The 16,257-nt window shown below is 52.9% G+C and overlaps 1 protein-coding gene across 1 annotated transcript in view; it reads left to right on the plus strand.

Annotated features, from left to right (window-relative positions):
- The first annotated feature begins 3,663 nt into the window (after positions 1 to 3,663).
- Positions 3,664 to 16,257, plus strand: part of LOC100897335 (agrin-like) — a 75,764-nt gene continuing 63,170 nt past the window's right edge. The window contains 1 exon segment of the mRNA XM_029110794.1: positions 3,664 to 3,883. Coding sequence (XP_028966627.1) covers positions 3,664 to 3,883 — 220 coding nt within the window.

The raw sequence follows: 16,257 nt of genomic DNA on the forward strand, positions 1-16,257 counted from the left end.
AATGGAGCTCAATGACTAATTTTTTCATCTTCGAGCGATCCTTTCTGAGCCCCATCCTTGATTTCCCGATAAATGTGAAGAGGGTCTGATACCAGCGTTCAGGCTTGATTTTCATCCCGTTCCTCCAAACGTATCGACACGCAGAACGTGGTGAGCGAGCTCTCAGGGGATCTCCTCGGTATGATGAGCAACTTCTTGTCACAATTTGGTCTCTGATTCACTCCGTCTCGAAGCCTGTTGAACACAGCGTGTTGACTTCTTTTAGACCTCTCCAGCGACTCAGATCCAGTGGATAGACGCTCGAACCAGCTCAATTTTCCGAACAGGCACTGGCGTTACCAATTGACGAGCTGGCCTGGGCGGTAATTCGGGATTTCCATTTTTTTTTGGAGAAAAATGTAGCCGCCCGCCGATTCTATTTCGCAAATATTCACTTCTCGTTCAGTGCGAAATGTCAGAGTTCCGCCCCTGGAAGTCCGAAGAAAGTGCCATCCGAAGCGCACTGCACCGCCTCGCCCCGCCTCGCGACGCTTTTATTACAACGTCGAGTATTTTATCAGGAATGCCGTGTACTATGGCAGCTTTTTCTTCCCCTTGATCCTTCCAAGCCATGGCTTTTCTGATACTATCGATCGCATGATGCCGTCGAAGGCGCAAAGTCTCATTCCCGAATTGGACTCTTAGATCAGATTGAAACCATATGTTGACGGCGAAGTCTGGTTGCTGCATGGCAATAGACTAGCTTTTGACCACGGCGTATCCCTTATCGGAGCCCTTAATCATCAATCATCACAATCGTCATCATGGGGATCTCAGCTTGGAGCCTCGAGGCTTATAGGCATGGGTGTTCATCTACGGGGGCCGGCAAACGGCATTTGATGATGCGACGATTTTCCAGTTCCGCGGAATCGTTCTGCCAGAGTTTCGGCACTGATTTGAATCCGAGGCTGGGCTACAAGAGCGTCTTGGCGTGCCGAGAAGCTCATCGTACATTTTTCTTTCCTCGGCGAAGAGACTTGCTCTAGGCGTGCCCTGTACCGACATTAGTTTCGTACCATGTCGACTGAACCCGCGATCGGTGGTCGAGGTGTGGCTCGAGATTTTTAGAGAATCATTGGAAAAAATATCAGGAAAAGCAGCGCTACCATTGAATGGAGAAAAGCTTCCAATTCAGTTGGGAATGGTCCAGGAAAATGGCCCCGACGATTGAAGTGCCTACCCGGTATCTTTTAGTTCTTAGACCTCTCGACTGTTGGCGTTGCGTCACGTCGCTCGCAATTCTGATTCGGGAGTCCCTGGGAGGCTGGCTGAGATGTATACCCGGATGAGGGACATTTCTCCGAACGAACGATCGGTATGATCGGCAGCCTCTAATCATTGAACGATTGTATGGATGAAAGTTCACTCCCAAGTCGTCATCAGGTCTCCCGGCGCACCGCCCGAAGCGTTCATGAGAAACGGACCGGTACCGAATCGATCATTCGGGCCAGTCCGGAAGATGAGACTTGCGTCGACGCTTCTGTCTTTTTGAGATCGCATTGAACAGACCGAGGAGCTCAAACCCTTATATTTCGTTTCGCATGTATTTTGAGGGTCCTCATCCGAAGTAGGACATTCCGCCTATTCAGTATCAGACAAATCCGAGTCTTCTGACGGCCGTGTTTTCTGCCGCCCCATTGGGAACGAGCGGTGTTTGAGATGAGCAAAATTGTTTTGTTTTTTGCGCTCATCCTCGCGGTTCATCGCTATGGACGCCGGGAGGATAAGTCTGGATAATTCGACTTCAGGTAAGAACATCTCGAGATAGCATTCACAGGTACATTGTTTCCTCTCTCCGACTCGGCCTCGAGAAATGATCTGAAAATCTAATCCATGCAAAATATTCTCGGAGTCGGCCGCATCGTTCCATCCCTTTAGACAGCACCGCGAAGGGAGATGTGCTTGCAATCAATCCCAGTCAGCGGCCCAGCCTATCGCGGTAGATCAAGTCAGCTTTCTCCCCGGGATGTCCCCCAGCGAATTGTTACCGGATGGCAGGGAGTAATAGGTAAGAGGTAAGCTCGGGATTTCGACGAATGTTTCATGATTTCCTTCCTCGGGGAAAATATATTTGTCCCTATTTCCTTCATCGACGATTCCCCTCCGAAGCGGCTGCTGCGACGAAAAAGCAGAGCGTAGCAGGGATCGGAGGAACGTCTTCGCTGCACGACTATGGGGTCGCTGAGAAAGAAGGGATATCGCGGAGGCACCGGCGATGTCGGTGTAAATGCGGAAACAGGAGATCAGTACGACGATGAGGGGCATAAAAGGATATTCGCCTAAACGCCTATTGTCAATCGACCATTCCGCATTCACAGAACGCGCATCCCGTCTAGCGTGTTTCAGCGATAGATGGTAGCGTTGAGACGTGACCGCCACGCCGCGACCACGCGGCATGACCCGAGGAAGGGTCCGAGAGAGGGTCTCAGAGAGAAAAAAACGGCAAAAGGACTTCCTCTAAGCGGCAATACGTCGACGACGTCCGGGGCTTGGGTGACTCCTCCCACATTCCGAAACGAACCTCAGGCGCCCCCTAGGAGGCACTCCCCGAATCCAAGTCTTCGTCGAGAGCTCACACGTGCGTCGACGGTGGTCGAGTAGAGTACGTTCGATTAGAGAGTGCGCAAGCAAAAGGACAGTGCAGCGAAAATGTGCGACGTGACATGAGTTGAAGGTTCTTCTGCGTCAAGGACAGGACAGACATATCATCGCTACATATCAAGAAAAAAACAAAAGCTCCACTCCCGCACCGCACCCCCTGCCTTCAACTCGTTCGACTCACCCTGGTAGTACAAGGATTTGTCCGGAGCGCTCAAATTCGCTAGTCTCGAAGCTCCACCAAGAGGAAGCCGCACAGCTTAGGACTCACAAGACGACGCGAGAATCGACGCAGGAGTTTATCGAATGATCGAGCGAGCGCGAAACCCGCGGGAACATCCGAAGCACCCCCGTTAAGAAGTCGAAGGATTGAGAGAATCCCGAACACTTCCGGGACTCGAAGGCACAATCGAAGGCTCATCGCATCTCTTCCCCCGGAGAACGAAATAGCCGCTAGAAAAACATAGGTTCTGAAATCTGAGGGAATCGAAAACCACATCCCCCTGTGGCGAAGCGAAAGAAACTCACAGATGATCTAGCTCGTGCAAAATTCGAGAGGTGACCCCGAGAGAAATACCACGAGCATCGTGAAACTCGCTACCTCACCTGTGCGAAGCAAGCTCGAGCACGAAGTCGTATCCACGATAGTTGTTTAACGCGAGAATCGCGAATTCCGCCACTTGGGAGCGCCCCATTGTTACGTGTTGAGAAATTGATCACTGATCCGAGAGCATTCGAGAAGAAGAAAGTGAATATTCATCAGGACATCGGCCGAGTCAAGGACGAAGGAAATTTCGTTTCGTGTGGAGACAACATCTCTCTGTCAACAACGGTTTCTAATTGATTTCTTCAGATCGACCGTTACGTTTTGTCGTCGCTTCAGTTTACTACACTGATTGAGCAGGGGAAGAAGAGGAAGAAGAACAGGCCGCCGAGAATCAGTGGGCTTGTGTGAAAAAAAAGTCATCAGTTGCCCTATTAGCGGCTAAGTTTTCTCAGTTGGACAGATATTCTCACCAGTTCAGCATGATGATGATGAAGCGCCAATCCTACCAGGGCGGATATTCAGTGGAGGCCCACTTAGTGGCTAACCCACCCGAGCTGGATCAAATGAGTCCCGGACCGGGGGAGAAAAGCCTGGGTTGTCTCTCCGGAGAACGGAGAACCAGCGTCATTATCGCCATGGGCGTCGTGGCCACCGCCCTGTTCTGCTGTTGTGTCGCCGGAGCAATCCTCTACGCATACTGTAAGTACATATACCGATAGACGCTTTGCAGGTCGACTCGTTCCTAGGTCAGGTGCCAACGATAACTGGGGGGACCAGAGACGTGAATAATCAGATGGGTGCAAATGATTCGGATTCTCAGTAGAACGAATGAGTCAGAGGTCAGGGCTCACAGGTCGTGACAGTTTCATCCGACATGGGACTTTATGGGCCTATTCTATCTTATTCGTCAAAGCAAAGATCGGGAGCAATGATCTGATTGGGCGCTGCTCATCGGACCCCCTACCATTAGAGACAGAATACGCATCCGCTTCGGTCCTGTGCGCCTCGATACTTGATAATTCGCTCACGAGAAGTCCACCTCTTGGTGTGAACAGCTCCGCGGCAATCCCCGGACCGCATCGGTCCCTTGGGAGCCTCCTGATTATGCGAAACATGAATTTTTCGGATAGAGTCTCGCGTCTCCATCCTCTATTCAAAACCTACGGATTATGCTTCCGTGTGGTGACATGGATGAGCTGCGCCGAATCGGAAACCCTGTCGACATGAGGAAACACGGACCGAGGCGAGGGTCCAGAGAAGATATTCAAGACGATCATTCGGTCATTGCCACACAACTCCTGACCCCTCTCGAGATCGAACAAAATCACGGACCTGCACGTGGTCCCGGAACGTGGTGGAAGTCTCTGGTTGGATTTCCGGGGAATGACGAGTGTGCGTCTTGGAAACTGTCCGCTGTTGGCCAGAACCTCGATTTGATTCGTCCGTCCATCGAGCTGGCTCTTCCCGCTGCCATCGACTATCCGCTGAGGCGGAGCGGAGCATACGTACAACAAGTAATGTATGCGGCGTTGAAATTAAGCGCTGTTAAATTCAGGCCGATCGGGCTGGCTCCTTGGACGGACCGACGAGCTGGCTCAGTCCTTAGTTTTTGAGATTTTTTCTCGTTGCCTCGCGTCTTTTGCGTCGGTCGGTCGGGAAAGGAACAGCTGTTGGTAAAAAGCGGAGTTAATTTTGGGCCACCCGACTTCAAGGAGAACAGCAGCCAGCCGGTGCACGCTTTAAGCCCGGAAGCAAGAACATTCTCCTGTCTCTCTTTTTCATCCCTCCGCCTGCCCCTTTCAAACTCTACATTCTGTCCCTCTTCGCCTGCCTGCCTGCCTGCCGCCCCATCCCGGAGCCTGACCCCACCGTCGCGACTTCCCCGGAGTTCCCCACTTTTTTCGGGCTAAGATGACTCGCCGGCGAAGCTACTTTCCCTTGTCGTCGTCTCTGGCTCCTTGGAGTCTTCCCTGAAAAGTCGACGTCATCCACTTCGCGACGCTGAGTGGACCCTATTTGGAGCCGATCTCGCGACACCCGGTAATCCCCAGGATTTTTTGCCTTTTTGAGAAATGTCCAGCTATTTAGCTGATCCGCATGCGCTTGTTCGTTGGTCCGCTGTCCTGCCGCTGCGCTCCCTCCCCGAACGACCAACCTGAATTCGGAGACACGGTCTTCCGCTGGAACTGCAACGACCCACCGAATGAATGTTTGGACCCGCACGCGGTCAGTAGCCGCTACTCTGGGCGCCCGAACGGCTCGCCCGAGTGTGGATTGAAATGGGCTGAGTCATTTTTTCGATTTCTTCCTTATGGAAAAGCTCGGAAGCGCCGGTCGGATAGGACCCGAGTCGGCCAGCGTTAATTAGAAGCTGTTGCTATCGGGAGAATATCTCCCCGGGTCCGGTGAACATCTGCGTTAAGTTGAGACCGGGCCTTGACGAAATCTCCCCGGCCATGCTACCAAAACGCCGATTGAAGAGCGCCTGAACGAGCCCCGTCTGGATTCTGAAGCGAATGAACAAGTGTCCAAGCAAGCGGGCTGGATTCGGAATTCCGAGACAAGAACATTTGGCTTCCTCAAGGTGAAACTGGGCGTGAGTTGGAGATCGAGTCTGGACGTGTGGGAGCGACTAGGCCACGAGGTGCTAACAGAGAGTGGTAGAGGTCGGCGGCAGTCCCCGCGTCTTCATCTTCCGCCAGCTCTTCGTAATATAATCCGCTAATTGGCAGCTTGGCTTAATGAAGAGGAAGACGAACTTTTTACAGAAGTGAATTCACTGACCCTCGCCTCTTCCTTCGCGTTGTTGGTCAAGCGCAGCGCTCGTTCCCGCTTGAGCTCGGGGCGAGCGCGATGGGAGCAACTAGTCATACTCGGTCCAACCGGTGGAACTCACCGCGTAATTGATTGTCGATTCGATTTCGACGAACCCTGGTCCTAACTCGATATTCGGATACGGGCGTCAATTCGAAGTTCCGAATTTTGAGCGGAGCTCGATGCGTCAGGAGCGCGAAACCGACTTCCGGCGGTGATGTCGGCACCGGTCAACTCGGATGTGCTGAGGCTCGCACTCAGTCAGACAGTCAGTCAGTCTGTCTGTCAGTGAGTCATTCAGTCGGCTAAGAATTCCAGTCTACAACTTCTGTCGGAGGAAGATTCACAAAGTTTGGGTATGAGTGGCCGGCGTGCCTCTGTCTCCCGCGACCGAGAATCGGGCCAGGCTGGATTTGGCGGTGCGAAGGCGGTTCGACACCCCATCCGTCGGCGAACTTTGGTCGCATATCTCAGTGTTCGGTTCTCTTGCTCTCGAGTTTTGTCTGTGTATATCCTGGTTTGTGCAGCGACCCTCGACCGTACACGACCGTAGAGTCGATCTCTCCGGCCCTCTGTTCCGTTTCTCGGCTTACTTGAGCTACTTGAGAGGCGTACGCTCCGTACGGAGGTCGAATACGAACGGTATCGTGGAATATCCCCGGCCCCTTCTCGTCATTCGTCACCTCGGATTCGCTGCTCGTTACTCCTTGAAGCAGGAAATGAGGACCACAAACACGACGATGACAAAAGAGACGGCGACGATCCTAAAAAAAGGAGGATCAGCGGGAGCCTGTGGTGTTGACAACGATCTGGCGCTGTCGTTTCCCCCCCCCCCGCAGCCGCCCACGGAGTTGTCGCGCGTGCGGTCCAACGGATTTCCGAAGACCCAGGTCTTCCCTTTGATATTTTGGGTTCTGTTCCTTAGTATACGGGCAGGATTTGAGTAGCGCTGGAGGGATAGGTATGCGCAGGAAGTTTCTCAAAATTAGAATCCAGACTTTCTCTTTTCCTAATTGATTACCAAGCCGAGTCCGTCGCTTCTGCTCGGCTGGAAAGTGTTGGTACGGTAAAAGCCTGACCGAGAAGAGCTCTAAAGTGGTAGAGAGTGAATTTTTCGGTGAGCTTCTCTAAACGCAGTGAGCTCTTACTCGAATTTTTATGCAGGAAGGCTGCGGTCATTGATGTCAAGCAGTAAGTTCGAGGTAAAGTGAAGCTAACGACATCTTAATTCAGCTTTGCGGCCCATTACACGCATCGTGCGAAGCGGTCTCACGGGCCGACGGTCAGAGGGGGAGACGGGCCGGGGGAGGCCGTAGCGAGCAAACCTGCAAACAGGTTAGCGAACGAAGAGCAAGCTTAGCTAAGCGCTCGGAGCGAGCGAACGAGACCGGAGATGCTTGCACACGCACCGTAATTGGCTTTCAATAGCTCGTCCTCGATAGAGAGCGGGGACAGGGCGACCGATGACTACCAATCGGTCGTGGGTGCTTCAAGCATCGCAGTGAATCGTCTCCAAACATGAAGAGTCACTCATCGGATTACGGAGCGCGGAGTTCCCCGGATAGTGGAAGCGTTTTTCGCACTGGGTCCAGACCCTGACGCGCTAGATGAATGTGCCCGCTCCCGCTTGGGAGAATCGGGATCGGGAGGGGAGGGGGGGGGGTAGTGGAGTTTCCGTGAACTGGCTCCACTATCACTCTCAAGGAGCAGATCGATTCAATGGAAATCCGAACCCCAGCAGAATGGAAATCCGATGATTATTTCCCAGCAGTTCCATTCGACAATTACTTCCAAGGGAACAAGGAGTCTGCCAGGAAACTTCTCGCGCCTCAACCCGGCGAAAGAGGGATTAGGTCAACACTGAGAGACCACAGGTTCATTCGGGAATGTTTAGCTTCCTAATTCCGGGTGATTGAAGCCATGTTCCGATCTCGATCCAAGCGCTGATTTCGAAACACTAAGTTCCGTCTCAGCTCCTCTAGAGCGACCCGAGTCCCAAGTATTCATGATATGAGCACAGGCTCTCATTAGATGTCATCCAAGCTCCCGATTTTCGGTTCCTCTTACGATTCCGAACGCTCTGGAACTTTCCGGCTAGAGCGGATTCTCTCTATGTGCATCCGATGCGCTGCGTAATCGTTGAAGACGCTCCGCGAGAAATTAACGTTCTCGGGGCTCATTCTCGGGGAGCGGATGCGAGGGGAAGAGCACGAGGCCAACGTGAGATCCTAATTTATTTTGTTCGAGCCCGATAAGCGAGAGACGATCTCGATCAATCAGTGATTTTTCAAGTAAAGCGCAGCGATGCCAGTCCGTCACTGGCCAACCTGCAACGCGGGATCGGCTTTCATCATTCTCTCCCCGGCTTTAGTAGCCGCCGATTCTCCGGAGTTTCCGGTATTCTGCATCTGCTGGTGCTTTTGCGTGAGGTTATGCGTCGACGAGGGAAAGCGCGAGCATATCTTGCAGTTCAGAAAGCTCATTCTCTTCGACGTATATTCACTTATTCAGGCAATTCACGTCGTTGTCTCCGGGCAAGCCGTTTCCGTTCGGCACGCATTCCTCGTACAGCAAGAAGCTTGATTCTCGCTTGATGTGACGCTACGCGTACGTTCTCAGCGCAGGCGGGACTCGAAACTCGAGGCGAGCAGCGCGGCGCCCAGAGGAATATTTGGTTTTGTGGCTCTGCCCGACGACCGACGTAGAGCGTTATGCATGCGCTCGTTTCACGAGCTTAGGGGAAGCGGGGAGGATCAACAGGATCCGCGGATAAGGGAGATTTCCGTAAATTTGGCCGAAAGGTTGCTGAAGGGCAGACGCGACGGAGCGAGGGAACCTCCCACTCCCTCGAGGGTCGAATTTCCTGTGAGGGGCTAGCGATCGCTCTGGTGCTCGCCCACTTATCTGAACGTGTTGCTTAGCATGGCGTTGAGCGCCTGACTGGGTGGAGAACCCATTTAATTACACGAAAACAGCCTCATCACTAAGATGCTTGGTACACCTTGAATCGGCTGTCTCGTGTTTGCGTGCCAGGCGGTCTGGATGCCCGCATGCATTCGCAAAATGGACGAGTTAGCAGCTTCTGGCTCAGGAACTTTTCGTAGACGACGCCGACGTCGGCTCTTGCTCTCTAATCACCTCCATCCTGAATTCATTCGTTCGCTTCGTTCTCTTCCTTTGCCGCTTTCCCCCCCTCCCTCCACCCCCGCGGCAATCCGTGCCAGTCCACGTGAACAAGCTCGGGACGAAGCAGCCGCGGCAGGACGAAGCTCAAAAAGACGATGAAGAAGTAGAGTGAGGGGTCTTTGCTTTGTCGTAAAATACAATCTGTTACCACGGCACCGTGTGCTCACGATTCGCTCGTCAAAATTTCAAAGTCTCCGATACCACTAGCTTATCCAAACAGCCGTGGAACAAGGGACGACCACACAATGCTTACCAAGCGGGTAAACGTTGCCTTGAACGATTGACTGAGCGAGCGAGCGAGTATGTGAGTGGGGCGGAGAGGCGAACCTTTGAGTACAAAGTTAGAGAAGGCGAATCGAAGCCACCCGGACGGAAAGTTGGCAACGGAACGCCGAAGACGGTCGGAACGGCAACACAGGGAACTCCGATTGTTGAATGCGGGCGGCCCTCTCTCTTCATTACGAGCACGTCATCATCGTCTCCGTCGTCTTGTATGCAGAGAGCGTTTTGAGTTTTAATTTCGCGAGCCGCGCACTGAAGATGATGGTCATGTCTTTCTGGGTCACGACTTCTTAGCGTTGATGGGCTCCCCCTCCCCCCTCACTCCCATCTTCCCCCTTGCCCTCCTTCGACTCTTATTCCTGAGTGAGTTTTTCCTCTTGTTTCTCTGAGCGCAGACTGTTCCGGCCGGATACTTCGTGGACCGCACCGAACCTCATTAACAAGGGAATACTCCGGAGCACGAAATGCGCAGCGTTTTACGAAACGCTTCGCCGGAGGATCGGCATGCGCCCGATCCCCGCAGCAACGATGGCCAAAGACGTAAGCGAGGTCGACTTGGACACCGAAAACGTAGACTTGTCATCGAACGGGCCCTTGAATCCTCACGTATTGATGGGATTAGCGCTTAGGCCAGAAGACAATAATTTTTTTTCGCTTTCGCGCCGTGCGAACGGGACTGGATTGACAGTGGATGTCTCGGAGGCATGCGAGCGTTCAATAGCACCGCAGGGAATTCATGGGAAAGTTCGCTACATAAAAAGTCACTACATTGAGCTCCTTGTAGAGCGCTTTCGGATGTCGATAAAGATGTCCTAATTAAACGAGCCTGCTGACCTCCTCTCCCTTTCTTCCTGTCTTTTCCCACTCGTTGAGATGTCCCCGGGCTGTTTAAGGTTGAGGAGCCTTAGCCACGGGCCGCCAGTGGAACACAAGTGCTTTTCATTAGAGAGAGAACTACTTTACGATGAAAGTCTACATTCGTTCGCTCGTTCGATGCAATGGGTCGAGATCGGATTCAAAGGTCTGGCGGTCCGGTGAAGCCAAAGCTCCACGGAACGCGAAGAGGCCATTGACATATTTCATGAGCTCCACATCATCTGTCAACAGGCGGATTTCATTCATCGAACGTAAATATATCATGAAAGGGATCCAATCGGTGAGGGAAAAGATCGTCCTCATGTCCCCTTATCGTGCGCCTCCGTGAGAATAGTGACTTTCAGATTTCAATCGATGGATTTTCGCCATCCCGCCGATATGCTGTGCCATACATGAGAGAATTCGGATCGCGAACTATCGATGCTGCGTGGTCGACCTACGCTGCATTCGCGGGTCTCAAGCGGTCGGAACAAAACGCCGCGGGGAAGTCCATACATATTAGTCCTGTGGCAGACGATCTATGTATTCAAGCGGATGCATTTGTAGTTACCATATCAAAATGCGCTGCATACATATTTGCATACTCCGATCTGATCGAATGATGCTGGCGAGGAGGACGTCGAGAGGCGCTAGTCGAGTGCCGACCGGGATCGGATCACGACGATGGCGACGACCATTGCTACCGCAGATGGAGCAGCTTTCCATGGGAAAAAGTTTACGATCCCGAATTTCTGAAGGTCGTTACAACGCTCGACCTTTTACTGTCTGCTCTGATGTAATATCAGCTCAGACCATTCGCGTGGGATTCGCTCGATTGTTGAGGCTCAATGAGGACAAGCGAGTGACGAGCAAGGCGAACTCCATGGTCGGAACCAGTCCCTGAAACGAACGTCTGCACTTCCTAAACAGAGACGCTGGTGGCTTGAGTTCAGTTGGGGAATGGCAGGGCAAGCTGGATGGACAATGCATAAATGAATGAGCGAGTGGATTGATGGTGGAATGGCTGGCGATAAACCGGGCATGGCGTATCCGGTGAGTGGGACACGACCTTCACGCAGACGCTCCCTAGGCGCAGACGCAGGGGTAGAAAGTTTGATATCCGCTGAGTGAGAGCTGCTGGCTCTGGCTTCGCTGGGGGGCTTGGTCAACTGCCCGCCTGCTCAACTGTCCGTCGGTCCGCTCGCCCTCCCAATCGCCCGTGGACGACGAGGACTTCGGTGGTCGGGTGGTTCAACAGTAGCTGGTGAGAATGACTGGCTTGTCGGCTGCCAGAGCGGACCAGTGGTGAGCCTGGCGAAGTGACCAGCGTTATCTGATTAGGGAGAGCTCGAGAACTGCGCAAGCGGTCGCGGCCGCCGCGGCTTCGCCAGCAGCGGTGGCGATGCCTGCGGCAGAAACAAAAGAGACCATTCCTACATTGCATTGGCCTAGTCGAACTGAGTCTTCTAATTGTATTACGCCGAACTAGCACAACACTACAAAAGGTAGAACAACTTCACTACGAGAACCTCTTTTTCTGAGTCTACTTCGGCTCGGACAAGAGCTAAACAAATAGACCTTCGTCAGTCCGCTCGTCCATCCATTCATCGGCTTGACCGTCGGTACGCCGCGCCGCCCGAGCATTGTCGGGGACAACACCCCAACCTATTGACGGTGAAGCAACTCAGGGAGTCCGCGGTCATCGGAGGGAGAAGACCAATCGAGTCGTTTGCTCTCTTCCTGGAGTTTGGAGAGAAAATCGGTCGCTCCCGCGGATGGAGGGTCTGAGTCCGATTCCGGTCTGGAATTCCCCATCCTTCATCGAACAGGTCGTGGACCGCGGTATCGACGGGATCATCCAACTCACATGTAAGCATTCGCTTTCTTCAATCCGGGCTTACGAAGATGAGTATGTTTTTCAAAATCACTCGGCCTAGCGGAGGAAATCGCGGAGTATCAGCGTCAGTCAGCCTGTGGTTTGCGAATATCTCGGATTCAAGATTTTCGGTAGATTTGCCATTGTATGTCGGAAATTTTCCAGATAGAATAATTAGAATAATTAATAGAATCCGTCGGAAAATTTCCGCCCCCCGATGACCACCCGATGAGAAGCGAAAAGTTCGATTATTCGCAAACCGCAAGCTGACTGACGCTGATACTCTACGATGCTCCAAGTTAGACCTAGAACTCTCGAATAACATACTCAAGTTGAACCAAGTCAAAGCCGGATTGAAGAGAGCGAATTTTAACTTGTCAGAGCTGCCCGCTGGGAGATGCTGTTCGAGATTCACTCATTCATCCCTGAGACGGTATCCACGGAGCGGGCGTCCCTTCCACCATCGTTATCAGCATGCGGATCGGCTGATCGATCGCGAGGGTGAATAGTTGGCTCCCCGAAATGTCGAGAAGGGCGAATGCTCCTCCGAGGCCAAATTTGTAATCCTTGAAAAACTTTTCCTTTCGAGAACTTCAAGCCGCGACCGGTATCTGGTTTCCATCACACGGCACTGCGGACGAGCGCCGACGGAAAAAGTGCAATGAAAATTCTGCAGATCTTTCTTTGCTTTTAAGAGCTCGAATGCTGCGTCCACTATCAGGAAAAGGATCAGTCGCCGGCGCCGCTGCTGCCGGATTTCGACCACTCTACATTTCTCCCTGGAATCCGGGGGCTGATTACGGACTCGACTGGCAAGAGCTCGGTCAACTCAATGATTGTGTAATTTATTATTGCTCGCGCGAGAACACGAAAAAAATAATATTTTCATCGAACCCCTGTTTAACATACCGGTCTCGTTCCGATCGGAGTCGTTCGAGCTGTACCGTCTTGGAGACGTATCGGAAGGGTGAAGAACGTTTGACAGCCGGAAGTGCGCGAGACGGTAGAAGGGCGGCAGGAGGAAGGGTAGCGGTGGCCGGAAGCGAGATAGGTGTTGATTGTAATGAGCACAAGAGGGAGAGAAAGATTTGTGTACGGCCCGTGTCTGCTTTACCAGCTTCGCTAGCCTTGCTCGTATCGTTTCGCTGCGCCGACTGCTGCGGCTTACTCTCGCGGCTGCGGAGTTGCGGGGCTGACACACTCCGCCGCAGCTCCTCCGCCGATATCTTCTCCGCCCGCAGCCTCCTTCCATCCCTCTTGCTCCCTCGCTGTATCTTGCTCTCGCCGCGCAACGAGACTCGTCTGCCGAATCCCCCAGCAGGGCACGGAACGATGCGGGAGAGTGAAAATGGCGGATAGCTTTATTACGATACCTTTGTGCTACGAGTAGTAAGCATTGATTGCGGCAGCCGGTAAGCAACGGCGACGGCCGACGTGTAGTGAGACGTTGTCGTTTCCTCGGTGGCAACATGATTCCTGATTCGAGCTCTTTAAGGAGCAGCGCCCGCCTCAACAGGAGTCCGTCGGAGAGAATGAGGACGAGGGCCGAGGACAAAAGAGTTTCAGAGAATGGTTACGTAGTCCCTGTTGCGTTCTCTCCTTTGTCAGAACAAGAACTCTGCCCGTGGAGCCACTCACCGAGTCAGTGGGTGTCTGTCCGAGTGACAAGATGAGCGAGCAGGCGTCAAACCAGCTCGGGATTGAGGGAACTTTCGCCGGACTGGGACGGCTTGATCGTCCCGATTGATTCCCTCGTCTCATGATGATGTTCCAAGTGAGAGAAGTTTTTCAATAAATTCGTCTGATCATTGTTCAACAAACGATATGCCGATACTTCGAAAGGGAAACGAACATAGGTAGGCATGATTGCGAATTCGAGTTTTCGTTCCTTCGCAATCAAAGAATTCTGATTGTCGACAGCGCCCGGCCCCCAACTTATTGGGCGGCCTCAAACGCTCAGCGGGCGAAACCGGTTCCGGTAATGGAGCCATGAGCCATTTGTTGCCGCATGGCCCTGAGGTGATCCCCAGCGACGTCGTCGTCTCATAAGCCGACTCGGTAGCTCTTAGTCAGTCGCACTAGCCAACCGCTCCCCCGCTTGCCGAATAGTAGATTTCACCCCGAGCCTCTCTAAACGGTTGCAATGAGAGGGTTCCTCTCGGACGACTTCTTCGTATTGCCGAGCCACAAGTGGCCCAGCCGCTGAGAAGCCAATTCCTCTTGCTGCTACTCTCTCGAAGGATCTCATCTCGAGTCCATTCACTTTCTACTCGGAGAGGACAGATACGATACACCTGGCTTCAGTGCGCCCCCCTCCGCTCCGCGAGGCTGCTTCCCTTGTGAAGTACAATGGACGTTTTCGTGTAGAAGATTTGTCGGGGACTCCTGTTAGAGAGTCATGGTCGAGGCGAGAGATGTGCAAAGTGCTCAGAGGAGCTCCTCAGACAATGAACTTTCCTTGCCGATATCGAGAAGACAAGCAGGGGCAATCGGACGCTTCCTGGAAACGTAGACGTAAGGGAGCTCGAGAGCAAAAAGTACGCCATGATCAGTGACGTTTACCATTCGCTCGATGGGCAGATCAGTGAATGGAGAGGTCGCGCGAGCTAGTGCGCTCGGGAGCTCAGCCGCAAGGAAAATCCACAGAGAACAACAGCGAAGAGCGAGTAGGCCGTCGACAGCCGCAAATCACACCAGCGGATTGGGAATCCCAGAATGAGCGAAGAGTATTCAAATGAGATTAGCTGAATTACGACCATTTCAAACGTCCGCTCCGACCGTGGGCGTCTAGAGTATGCAAAACAAGAGAAAAATCGCTCTTCTATAACTCGTGGATTCGCATAGCGTCGCGCTCCGAGGAGGGAAAAACTCGCCCTCCTCGCGGAGCCCAGCTCCCTCCTCGCGGTGAAAGGAAACGGTCTTCGAGTCTAAAACCAGTGTCTCTGAAATTTCTCGCTATCTCTCTTGGGCACACACCCGAGCTCGAAGTGGAGGAAGTTCCGTCCCACCTGATCGTTGCTCGCCATGGACCAAAAAATGGTCTGTCGTCTCTGATTCCGATGAGCTGACCGTGTTCGCTTCCCGTTGGCATCATCGGGGTGAAAGGATCTAAACGGGTTATGACTCACCTCACCGGGATATTAACGGATTTGCATCGACCCTTCCACCTCCACCCCGTCGGTTGTGATCCTTCATTGATCAGATTCGAGCAGCTACTTGGCTCGCTCCGACCAATGTCTTCTCGGACGAAAGGCATGCGACGGAACAAGCGTGAGCCACAGGTAGTCAGCGTCGGAGAGAGAACTCGGGTTCCCGCCGCGGAATCTGCGCTTCGAAAGTACGCGGAGAGGGACACCATGCCAGGAAACGGATCTGACACCGAGCGATATGGATGGTATCAGCCGAATTAATATCTCCGGCACCGCCGAGAAAGCCTCGCGGATCGGACGCCTGACTTACCCGACTGCCCGACCGACCAACCAAACGACCGGTCCGCTAGCGCTGCAAAAGGGACGGCGGTAGGCAAACCCTTGACACGGCTGGACTAGACTTCAACTCGATATGGAGGGAGCCGATGCTGCCGCGACTCAGGGAGCCGACTTGCCTTCCTCCCCGCAGCCCGACCAAGCCACACCAGCGGTTGTATCCGGCTGGGTTTTATTTTTATGGAACCTAAATGGAGGGAAGAGAGAAGCATTCCGAATATAGATCCTCCCCATTACAATCCGAGTTGCTCAAAGATAAGTTGGAAACTTCTGCGTCTTCGGATACGAGGATCTGTATTCCTTAGGAATTCAAAATATCCGATGTCCTGTGCCGACGACCCTGTGGAACAATCACGTATCTATGATACGAATGAGGTTTCTATCCACGTAGCATATTGCCTCACGCAACTCGAGAAATCCGTAGAAAGAAGGACGGATAAGTACGGAAGAGGAAACAAGAATCGGGTTTGAATCTTGTTGAATTCCCTCATGTTCAATACGGAACCAGAGCGGGTAGAGGAATGGGCTGAGGAATCGATAGCCGAAATCCGAAACTCTTGCTCCCTCTCCCCTTT

The sequence above is a fragment of the Galendromus occidentalis genome, unplaced genomic scaffold, assembly GCF_000255335.2.
Source record: "Galendromus occidentalis unplaced genomic scaffold, Mocc_1.1 scf7180000077116, whole genome shotgun sequence".
Lineage (NCBI taxonomy): Eukaryota > Metazoa > Arthropoda > Arachnida > Mesostigmata > Phytoseiidae > Galendromus > Galendromus occidentalis.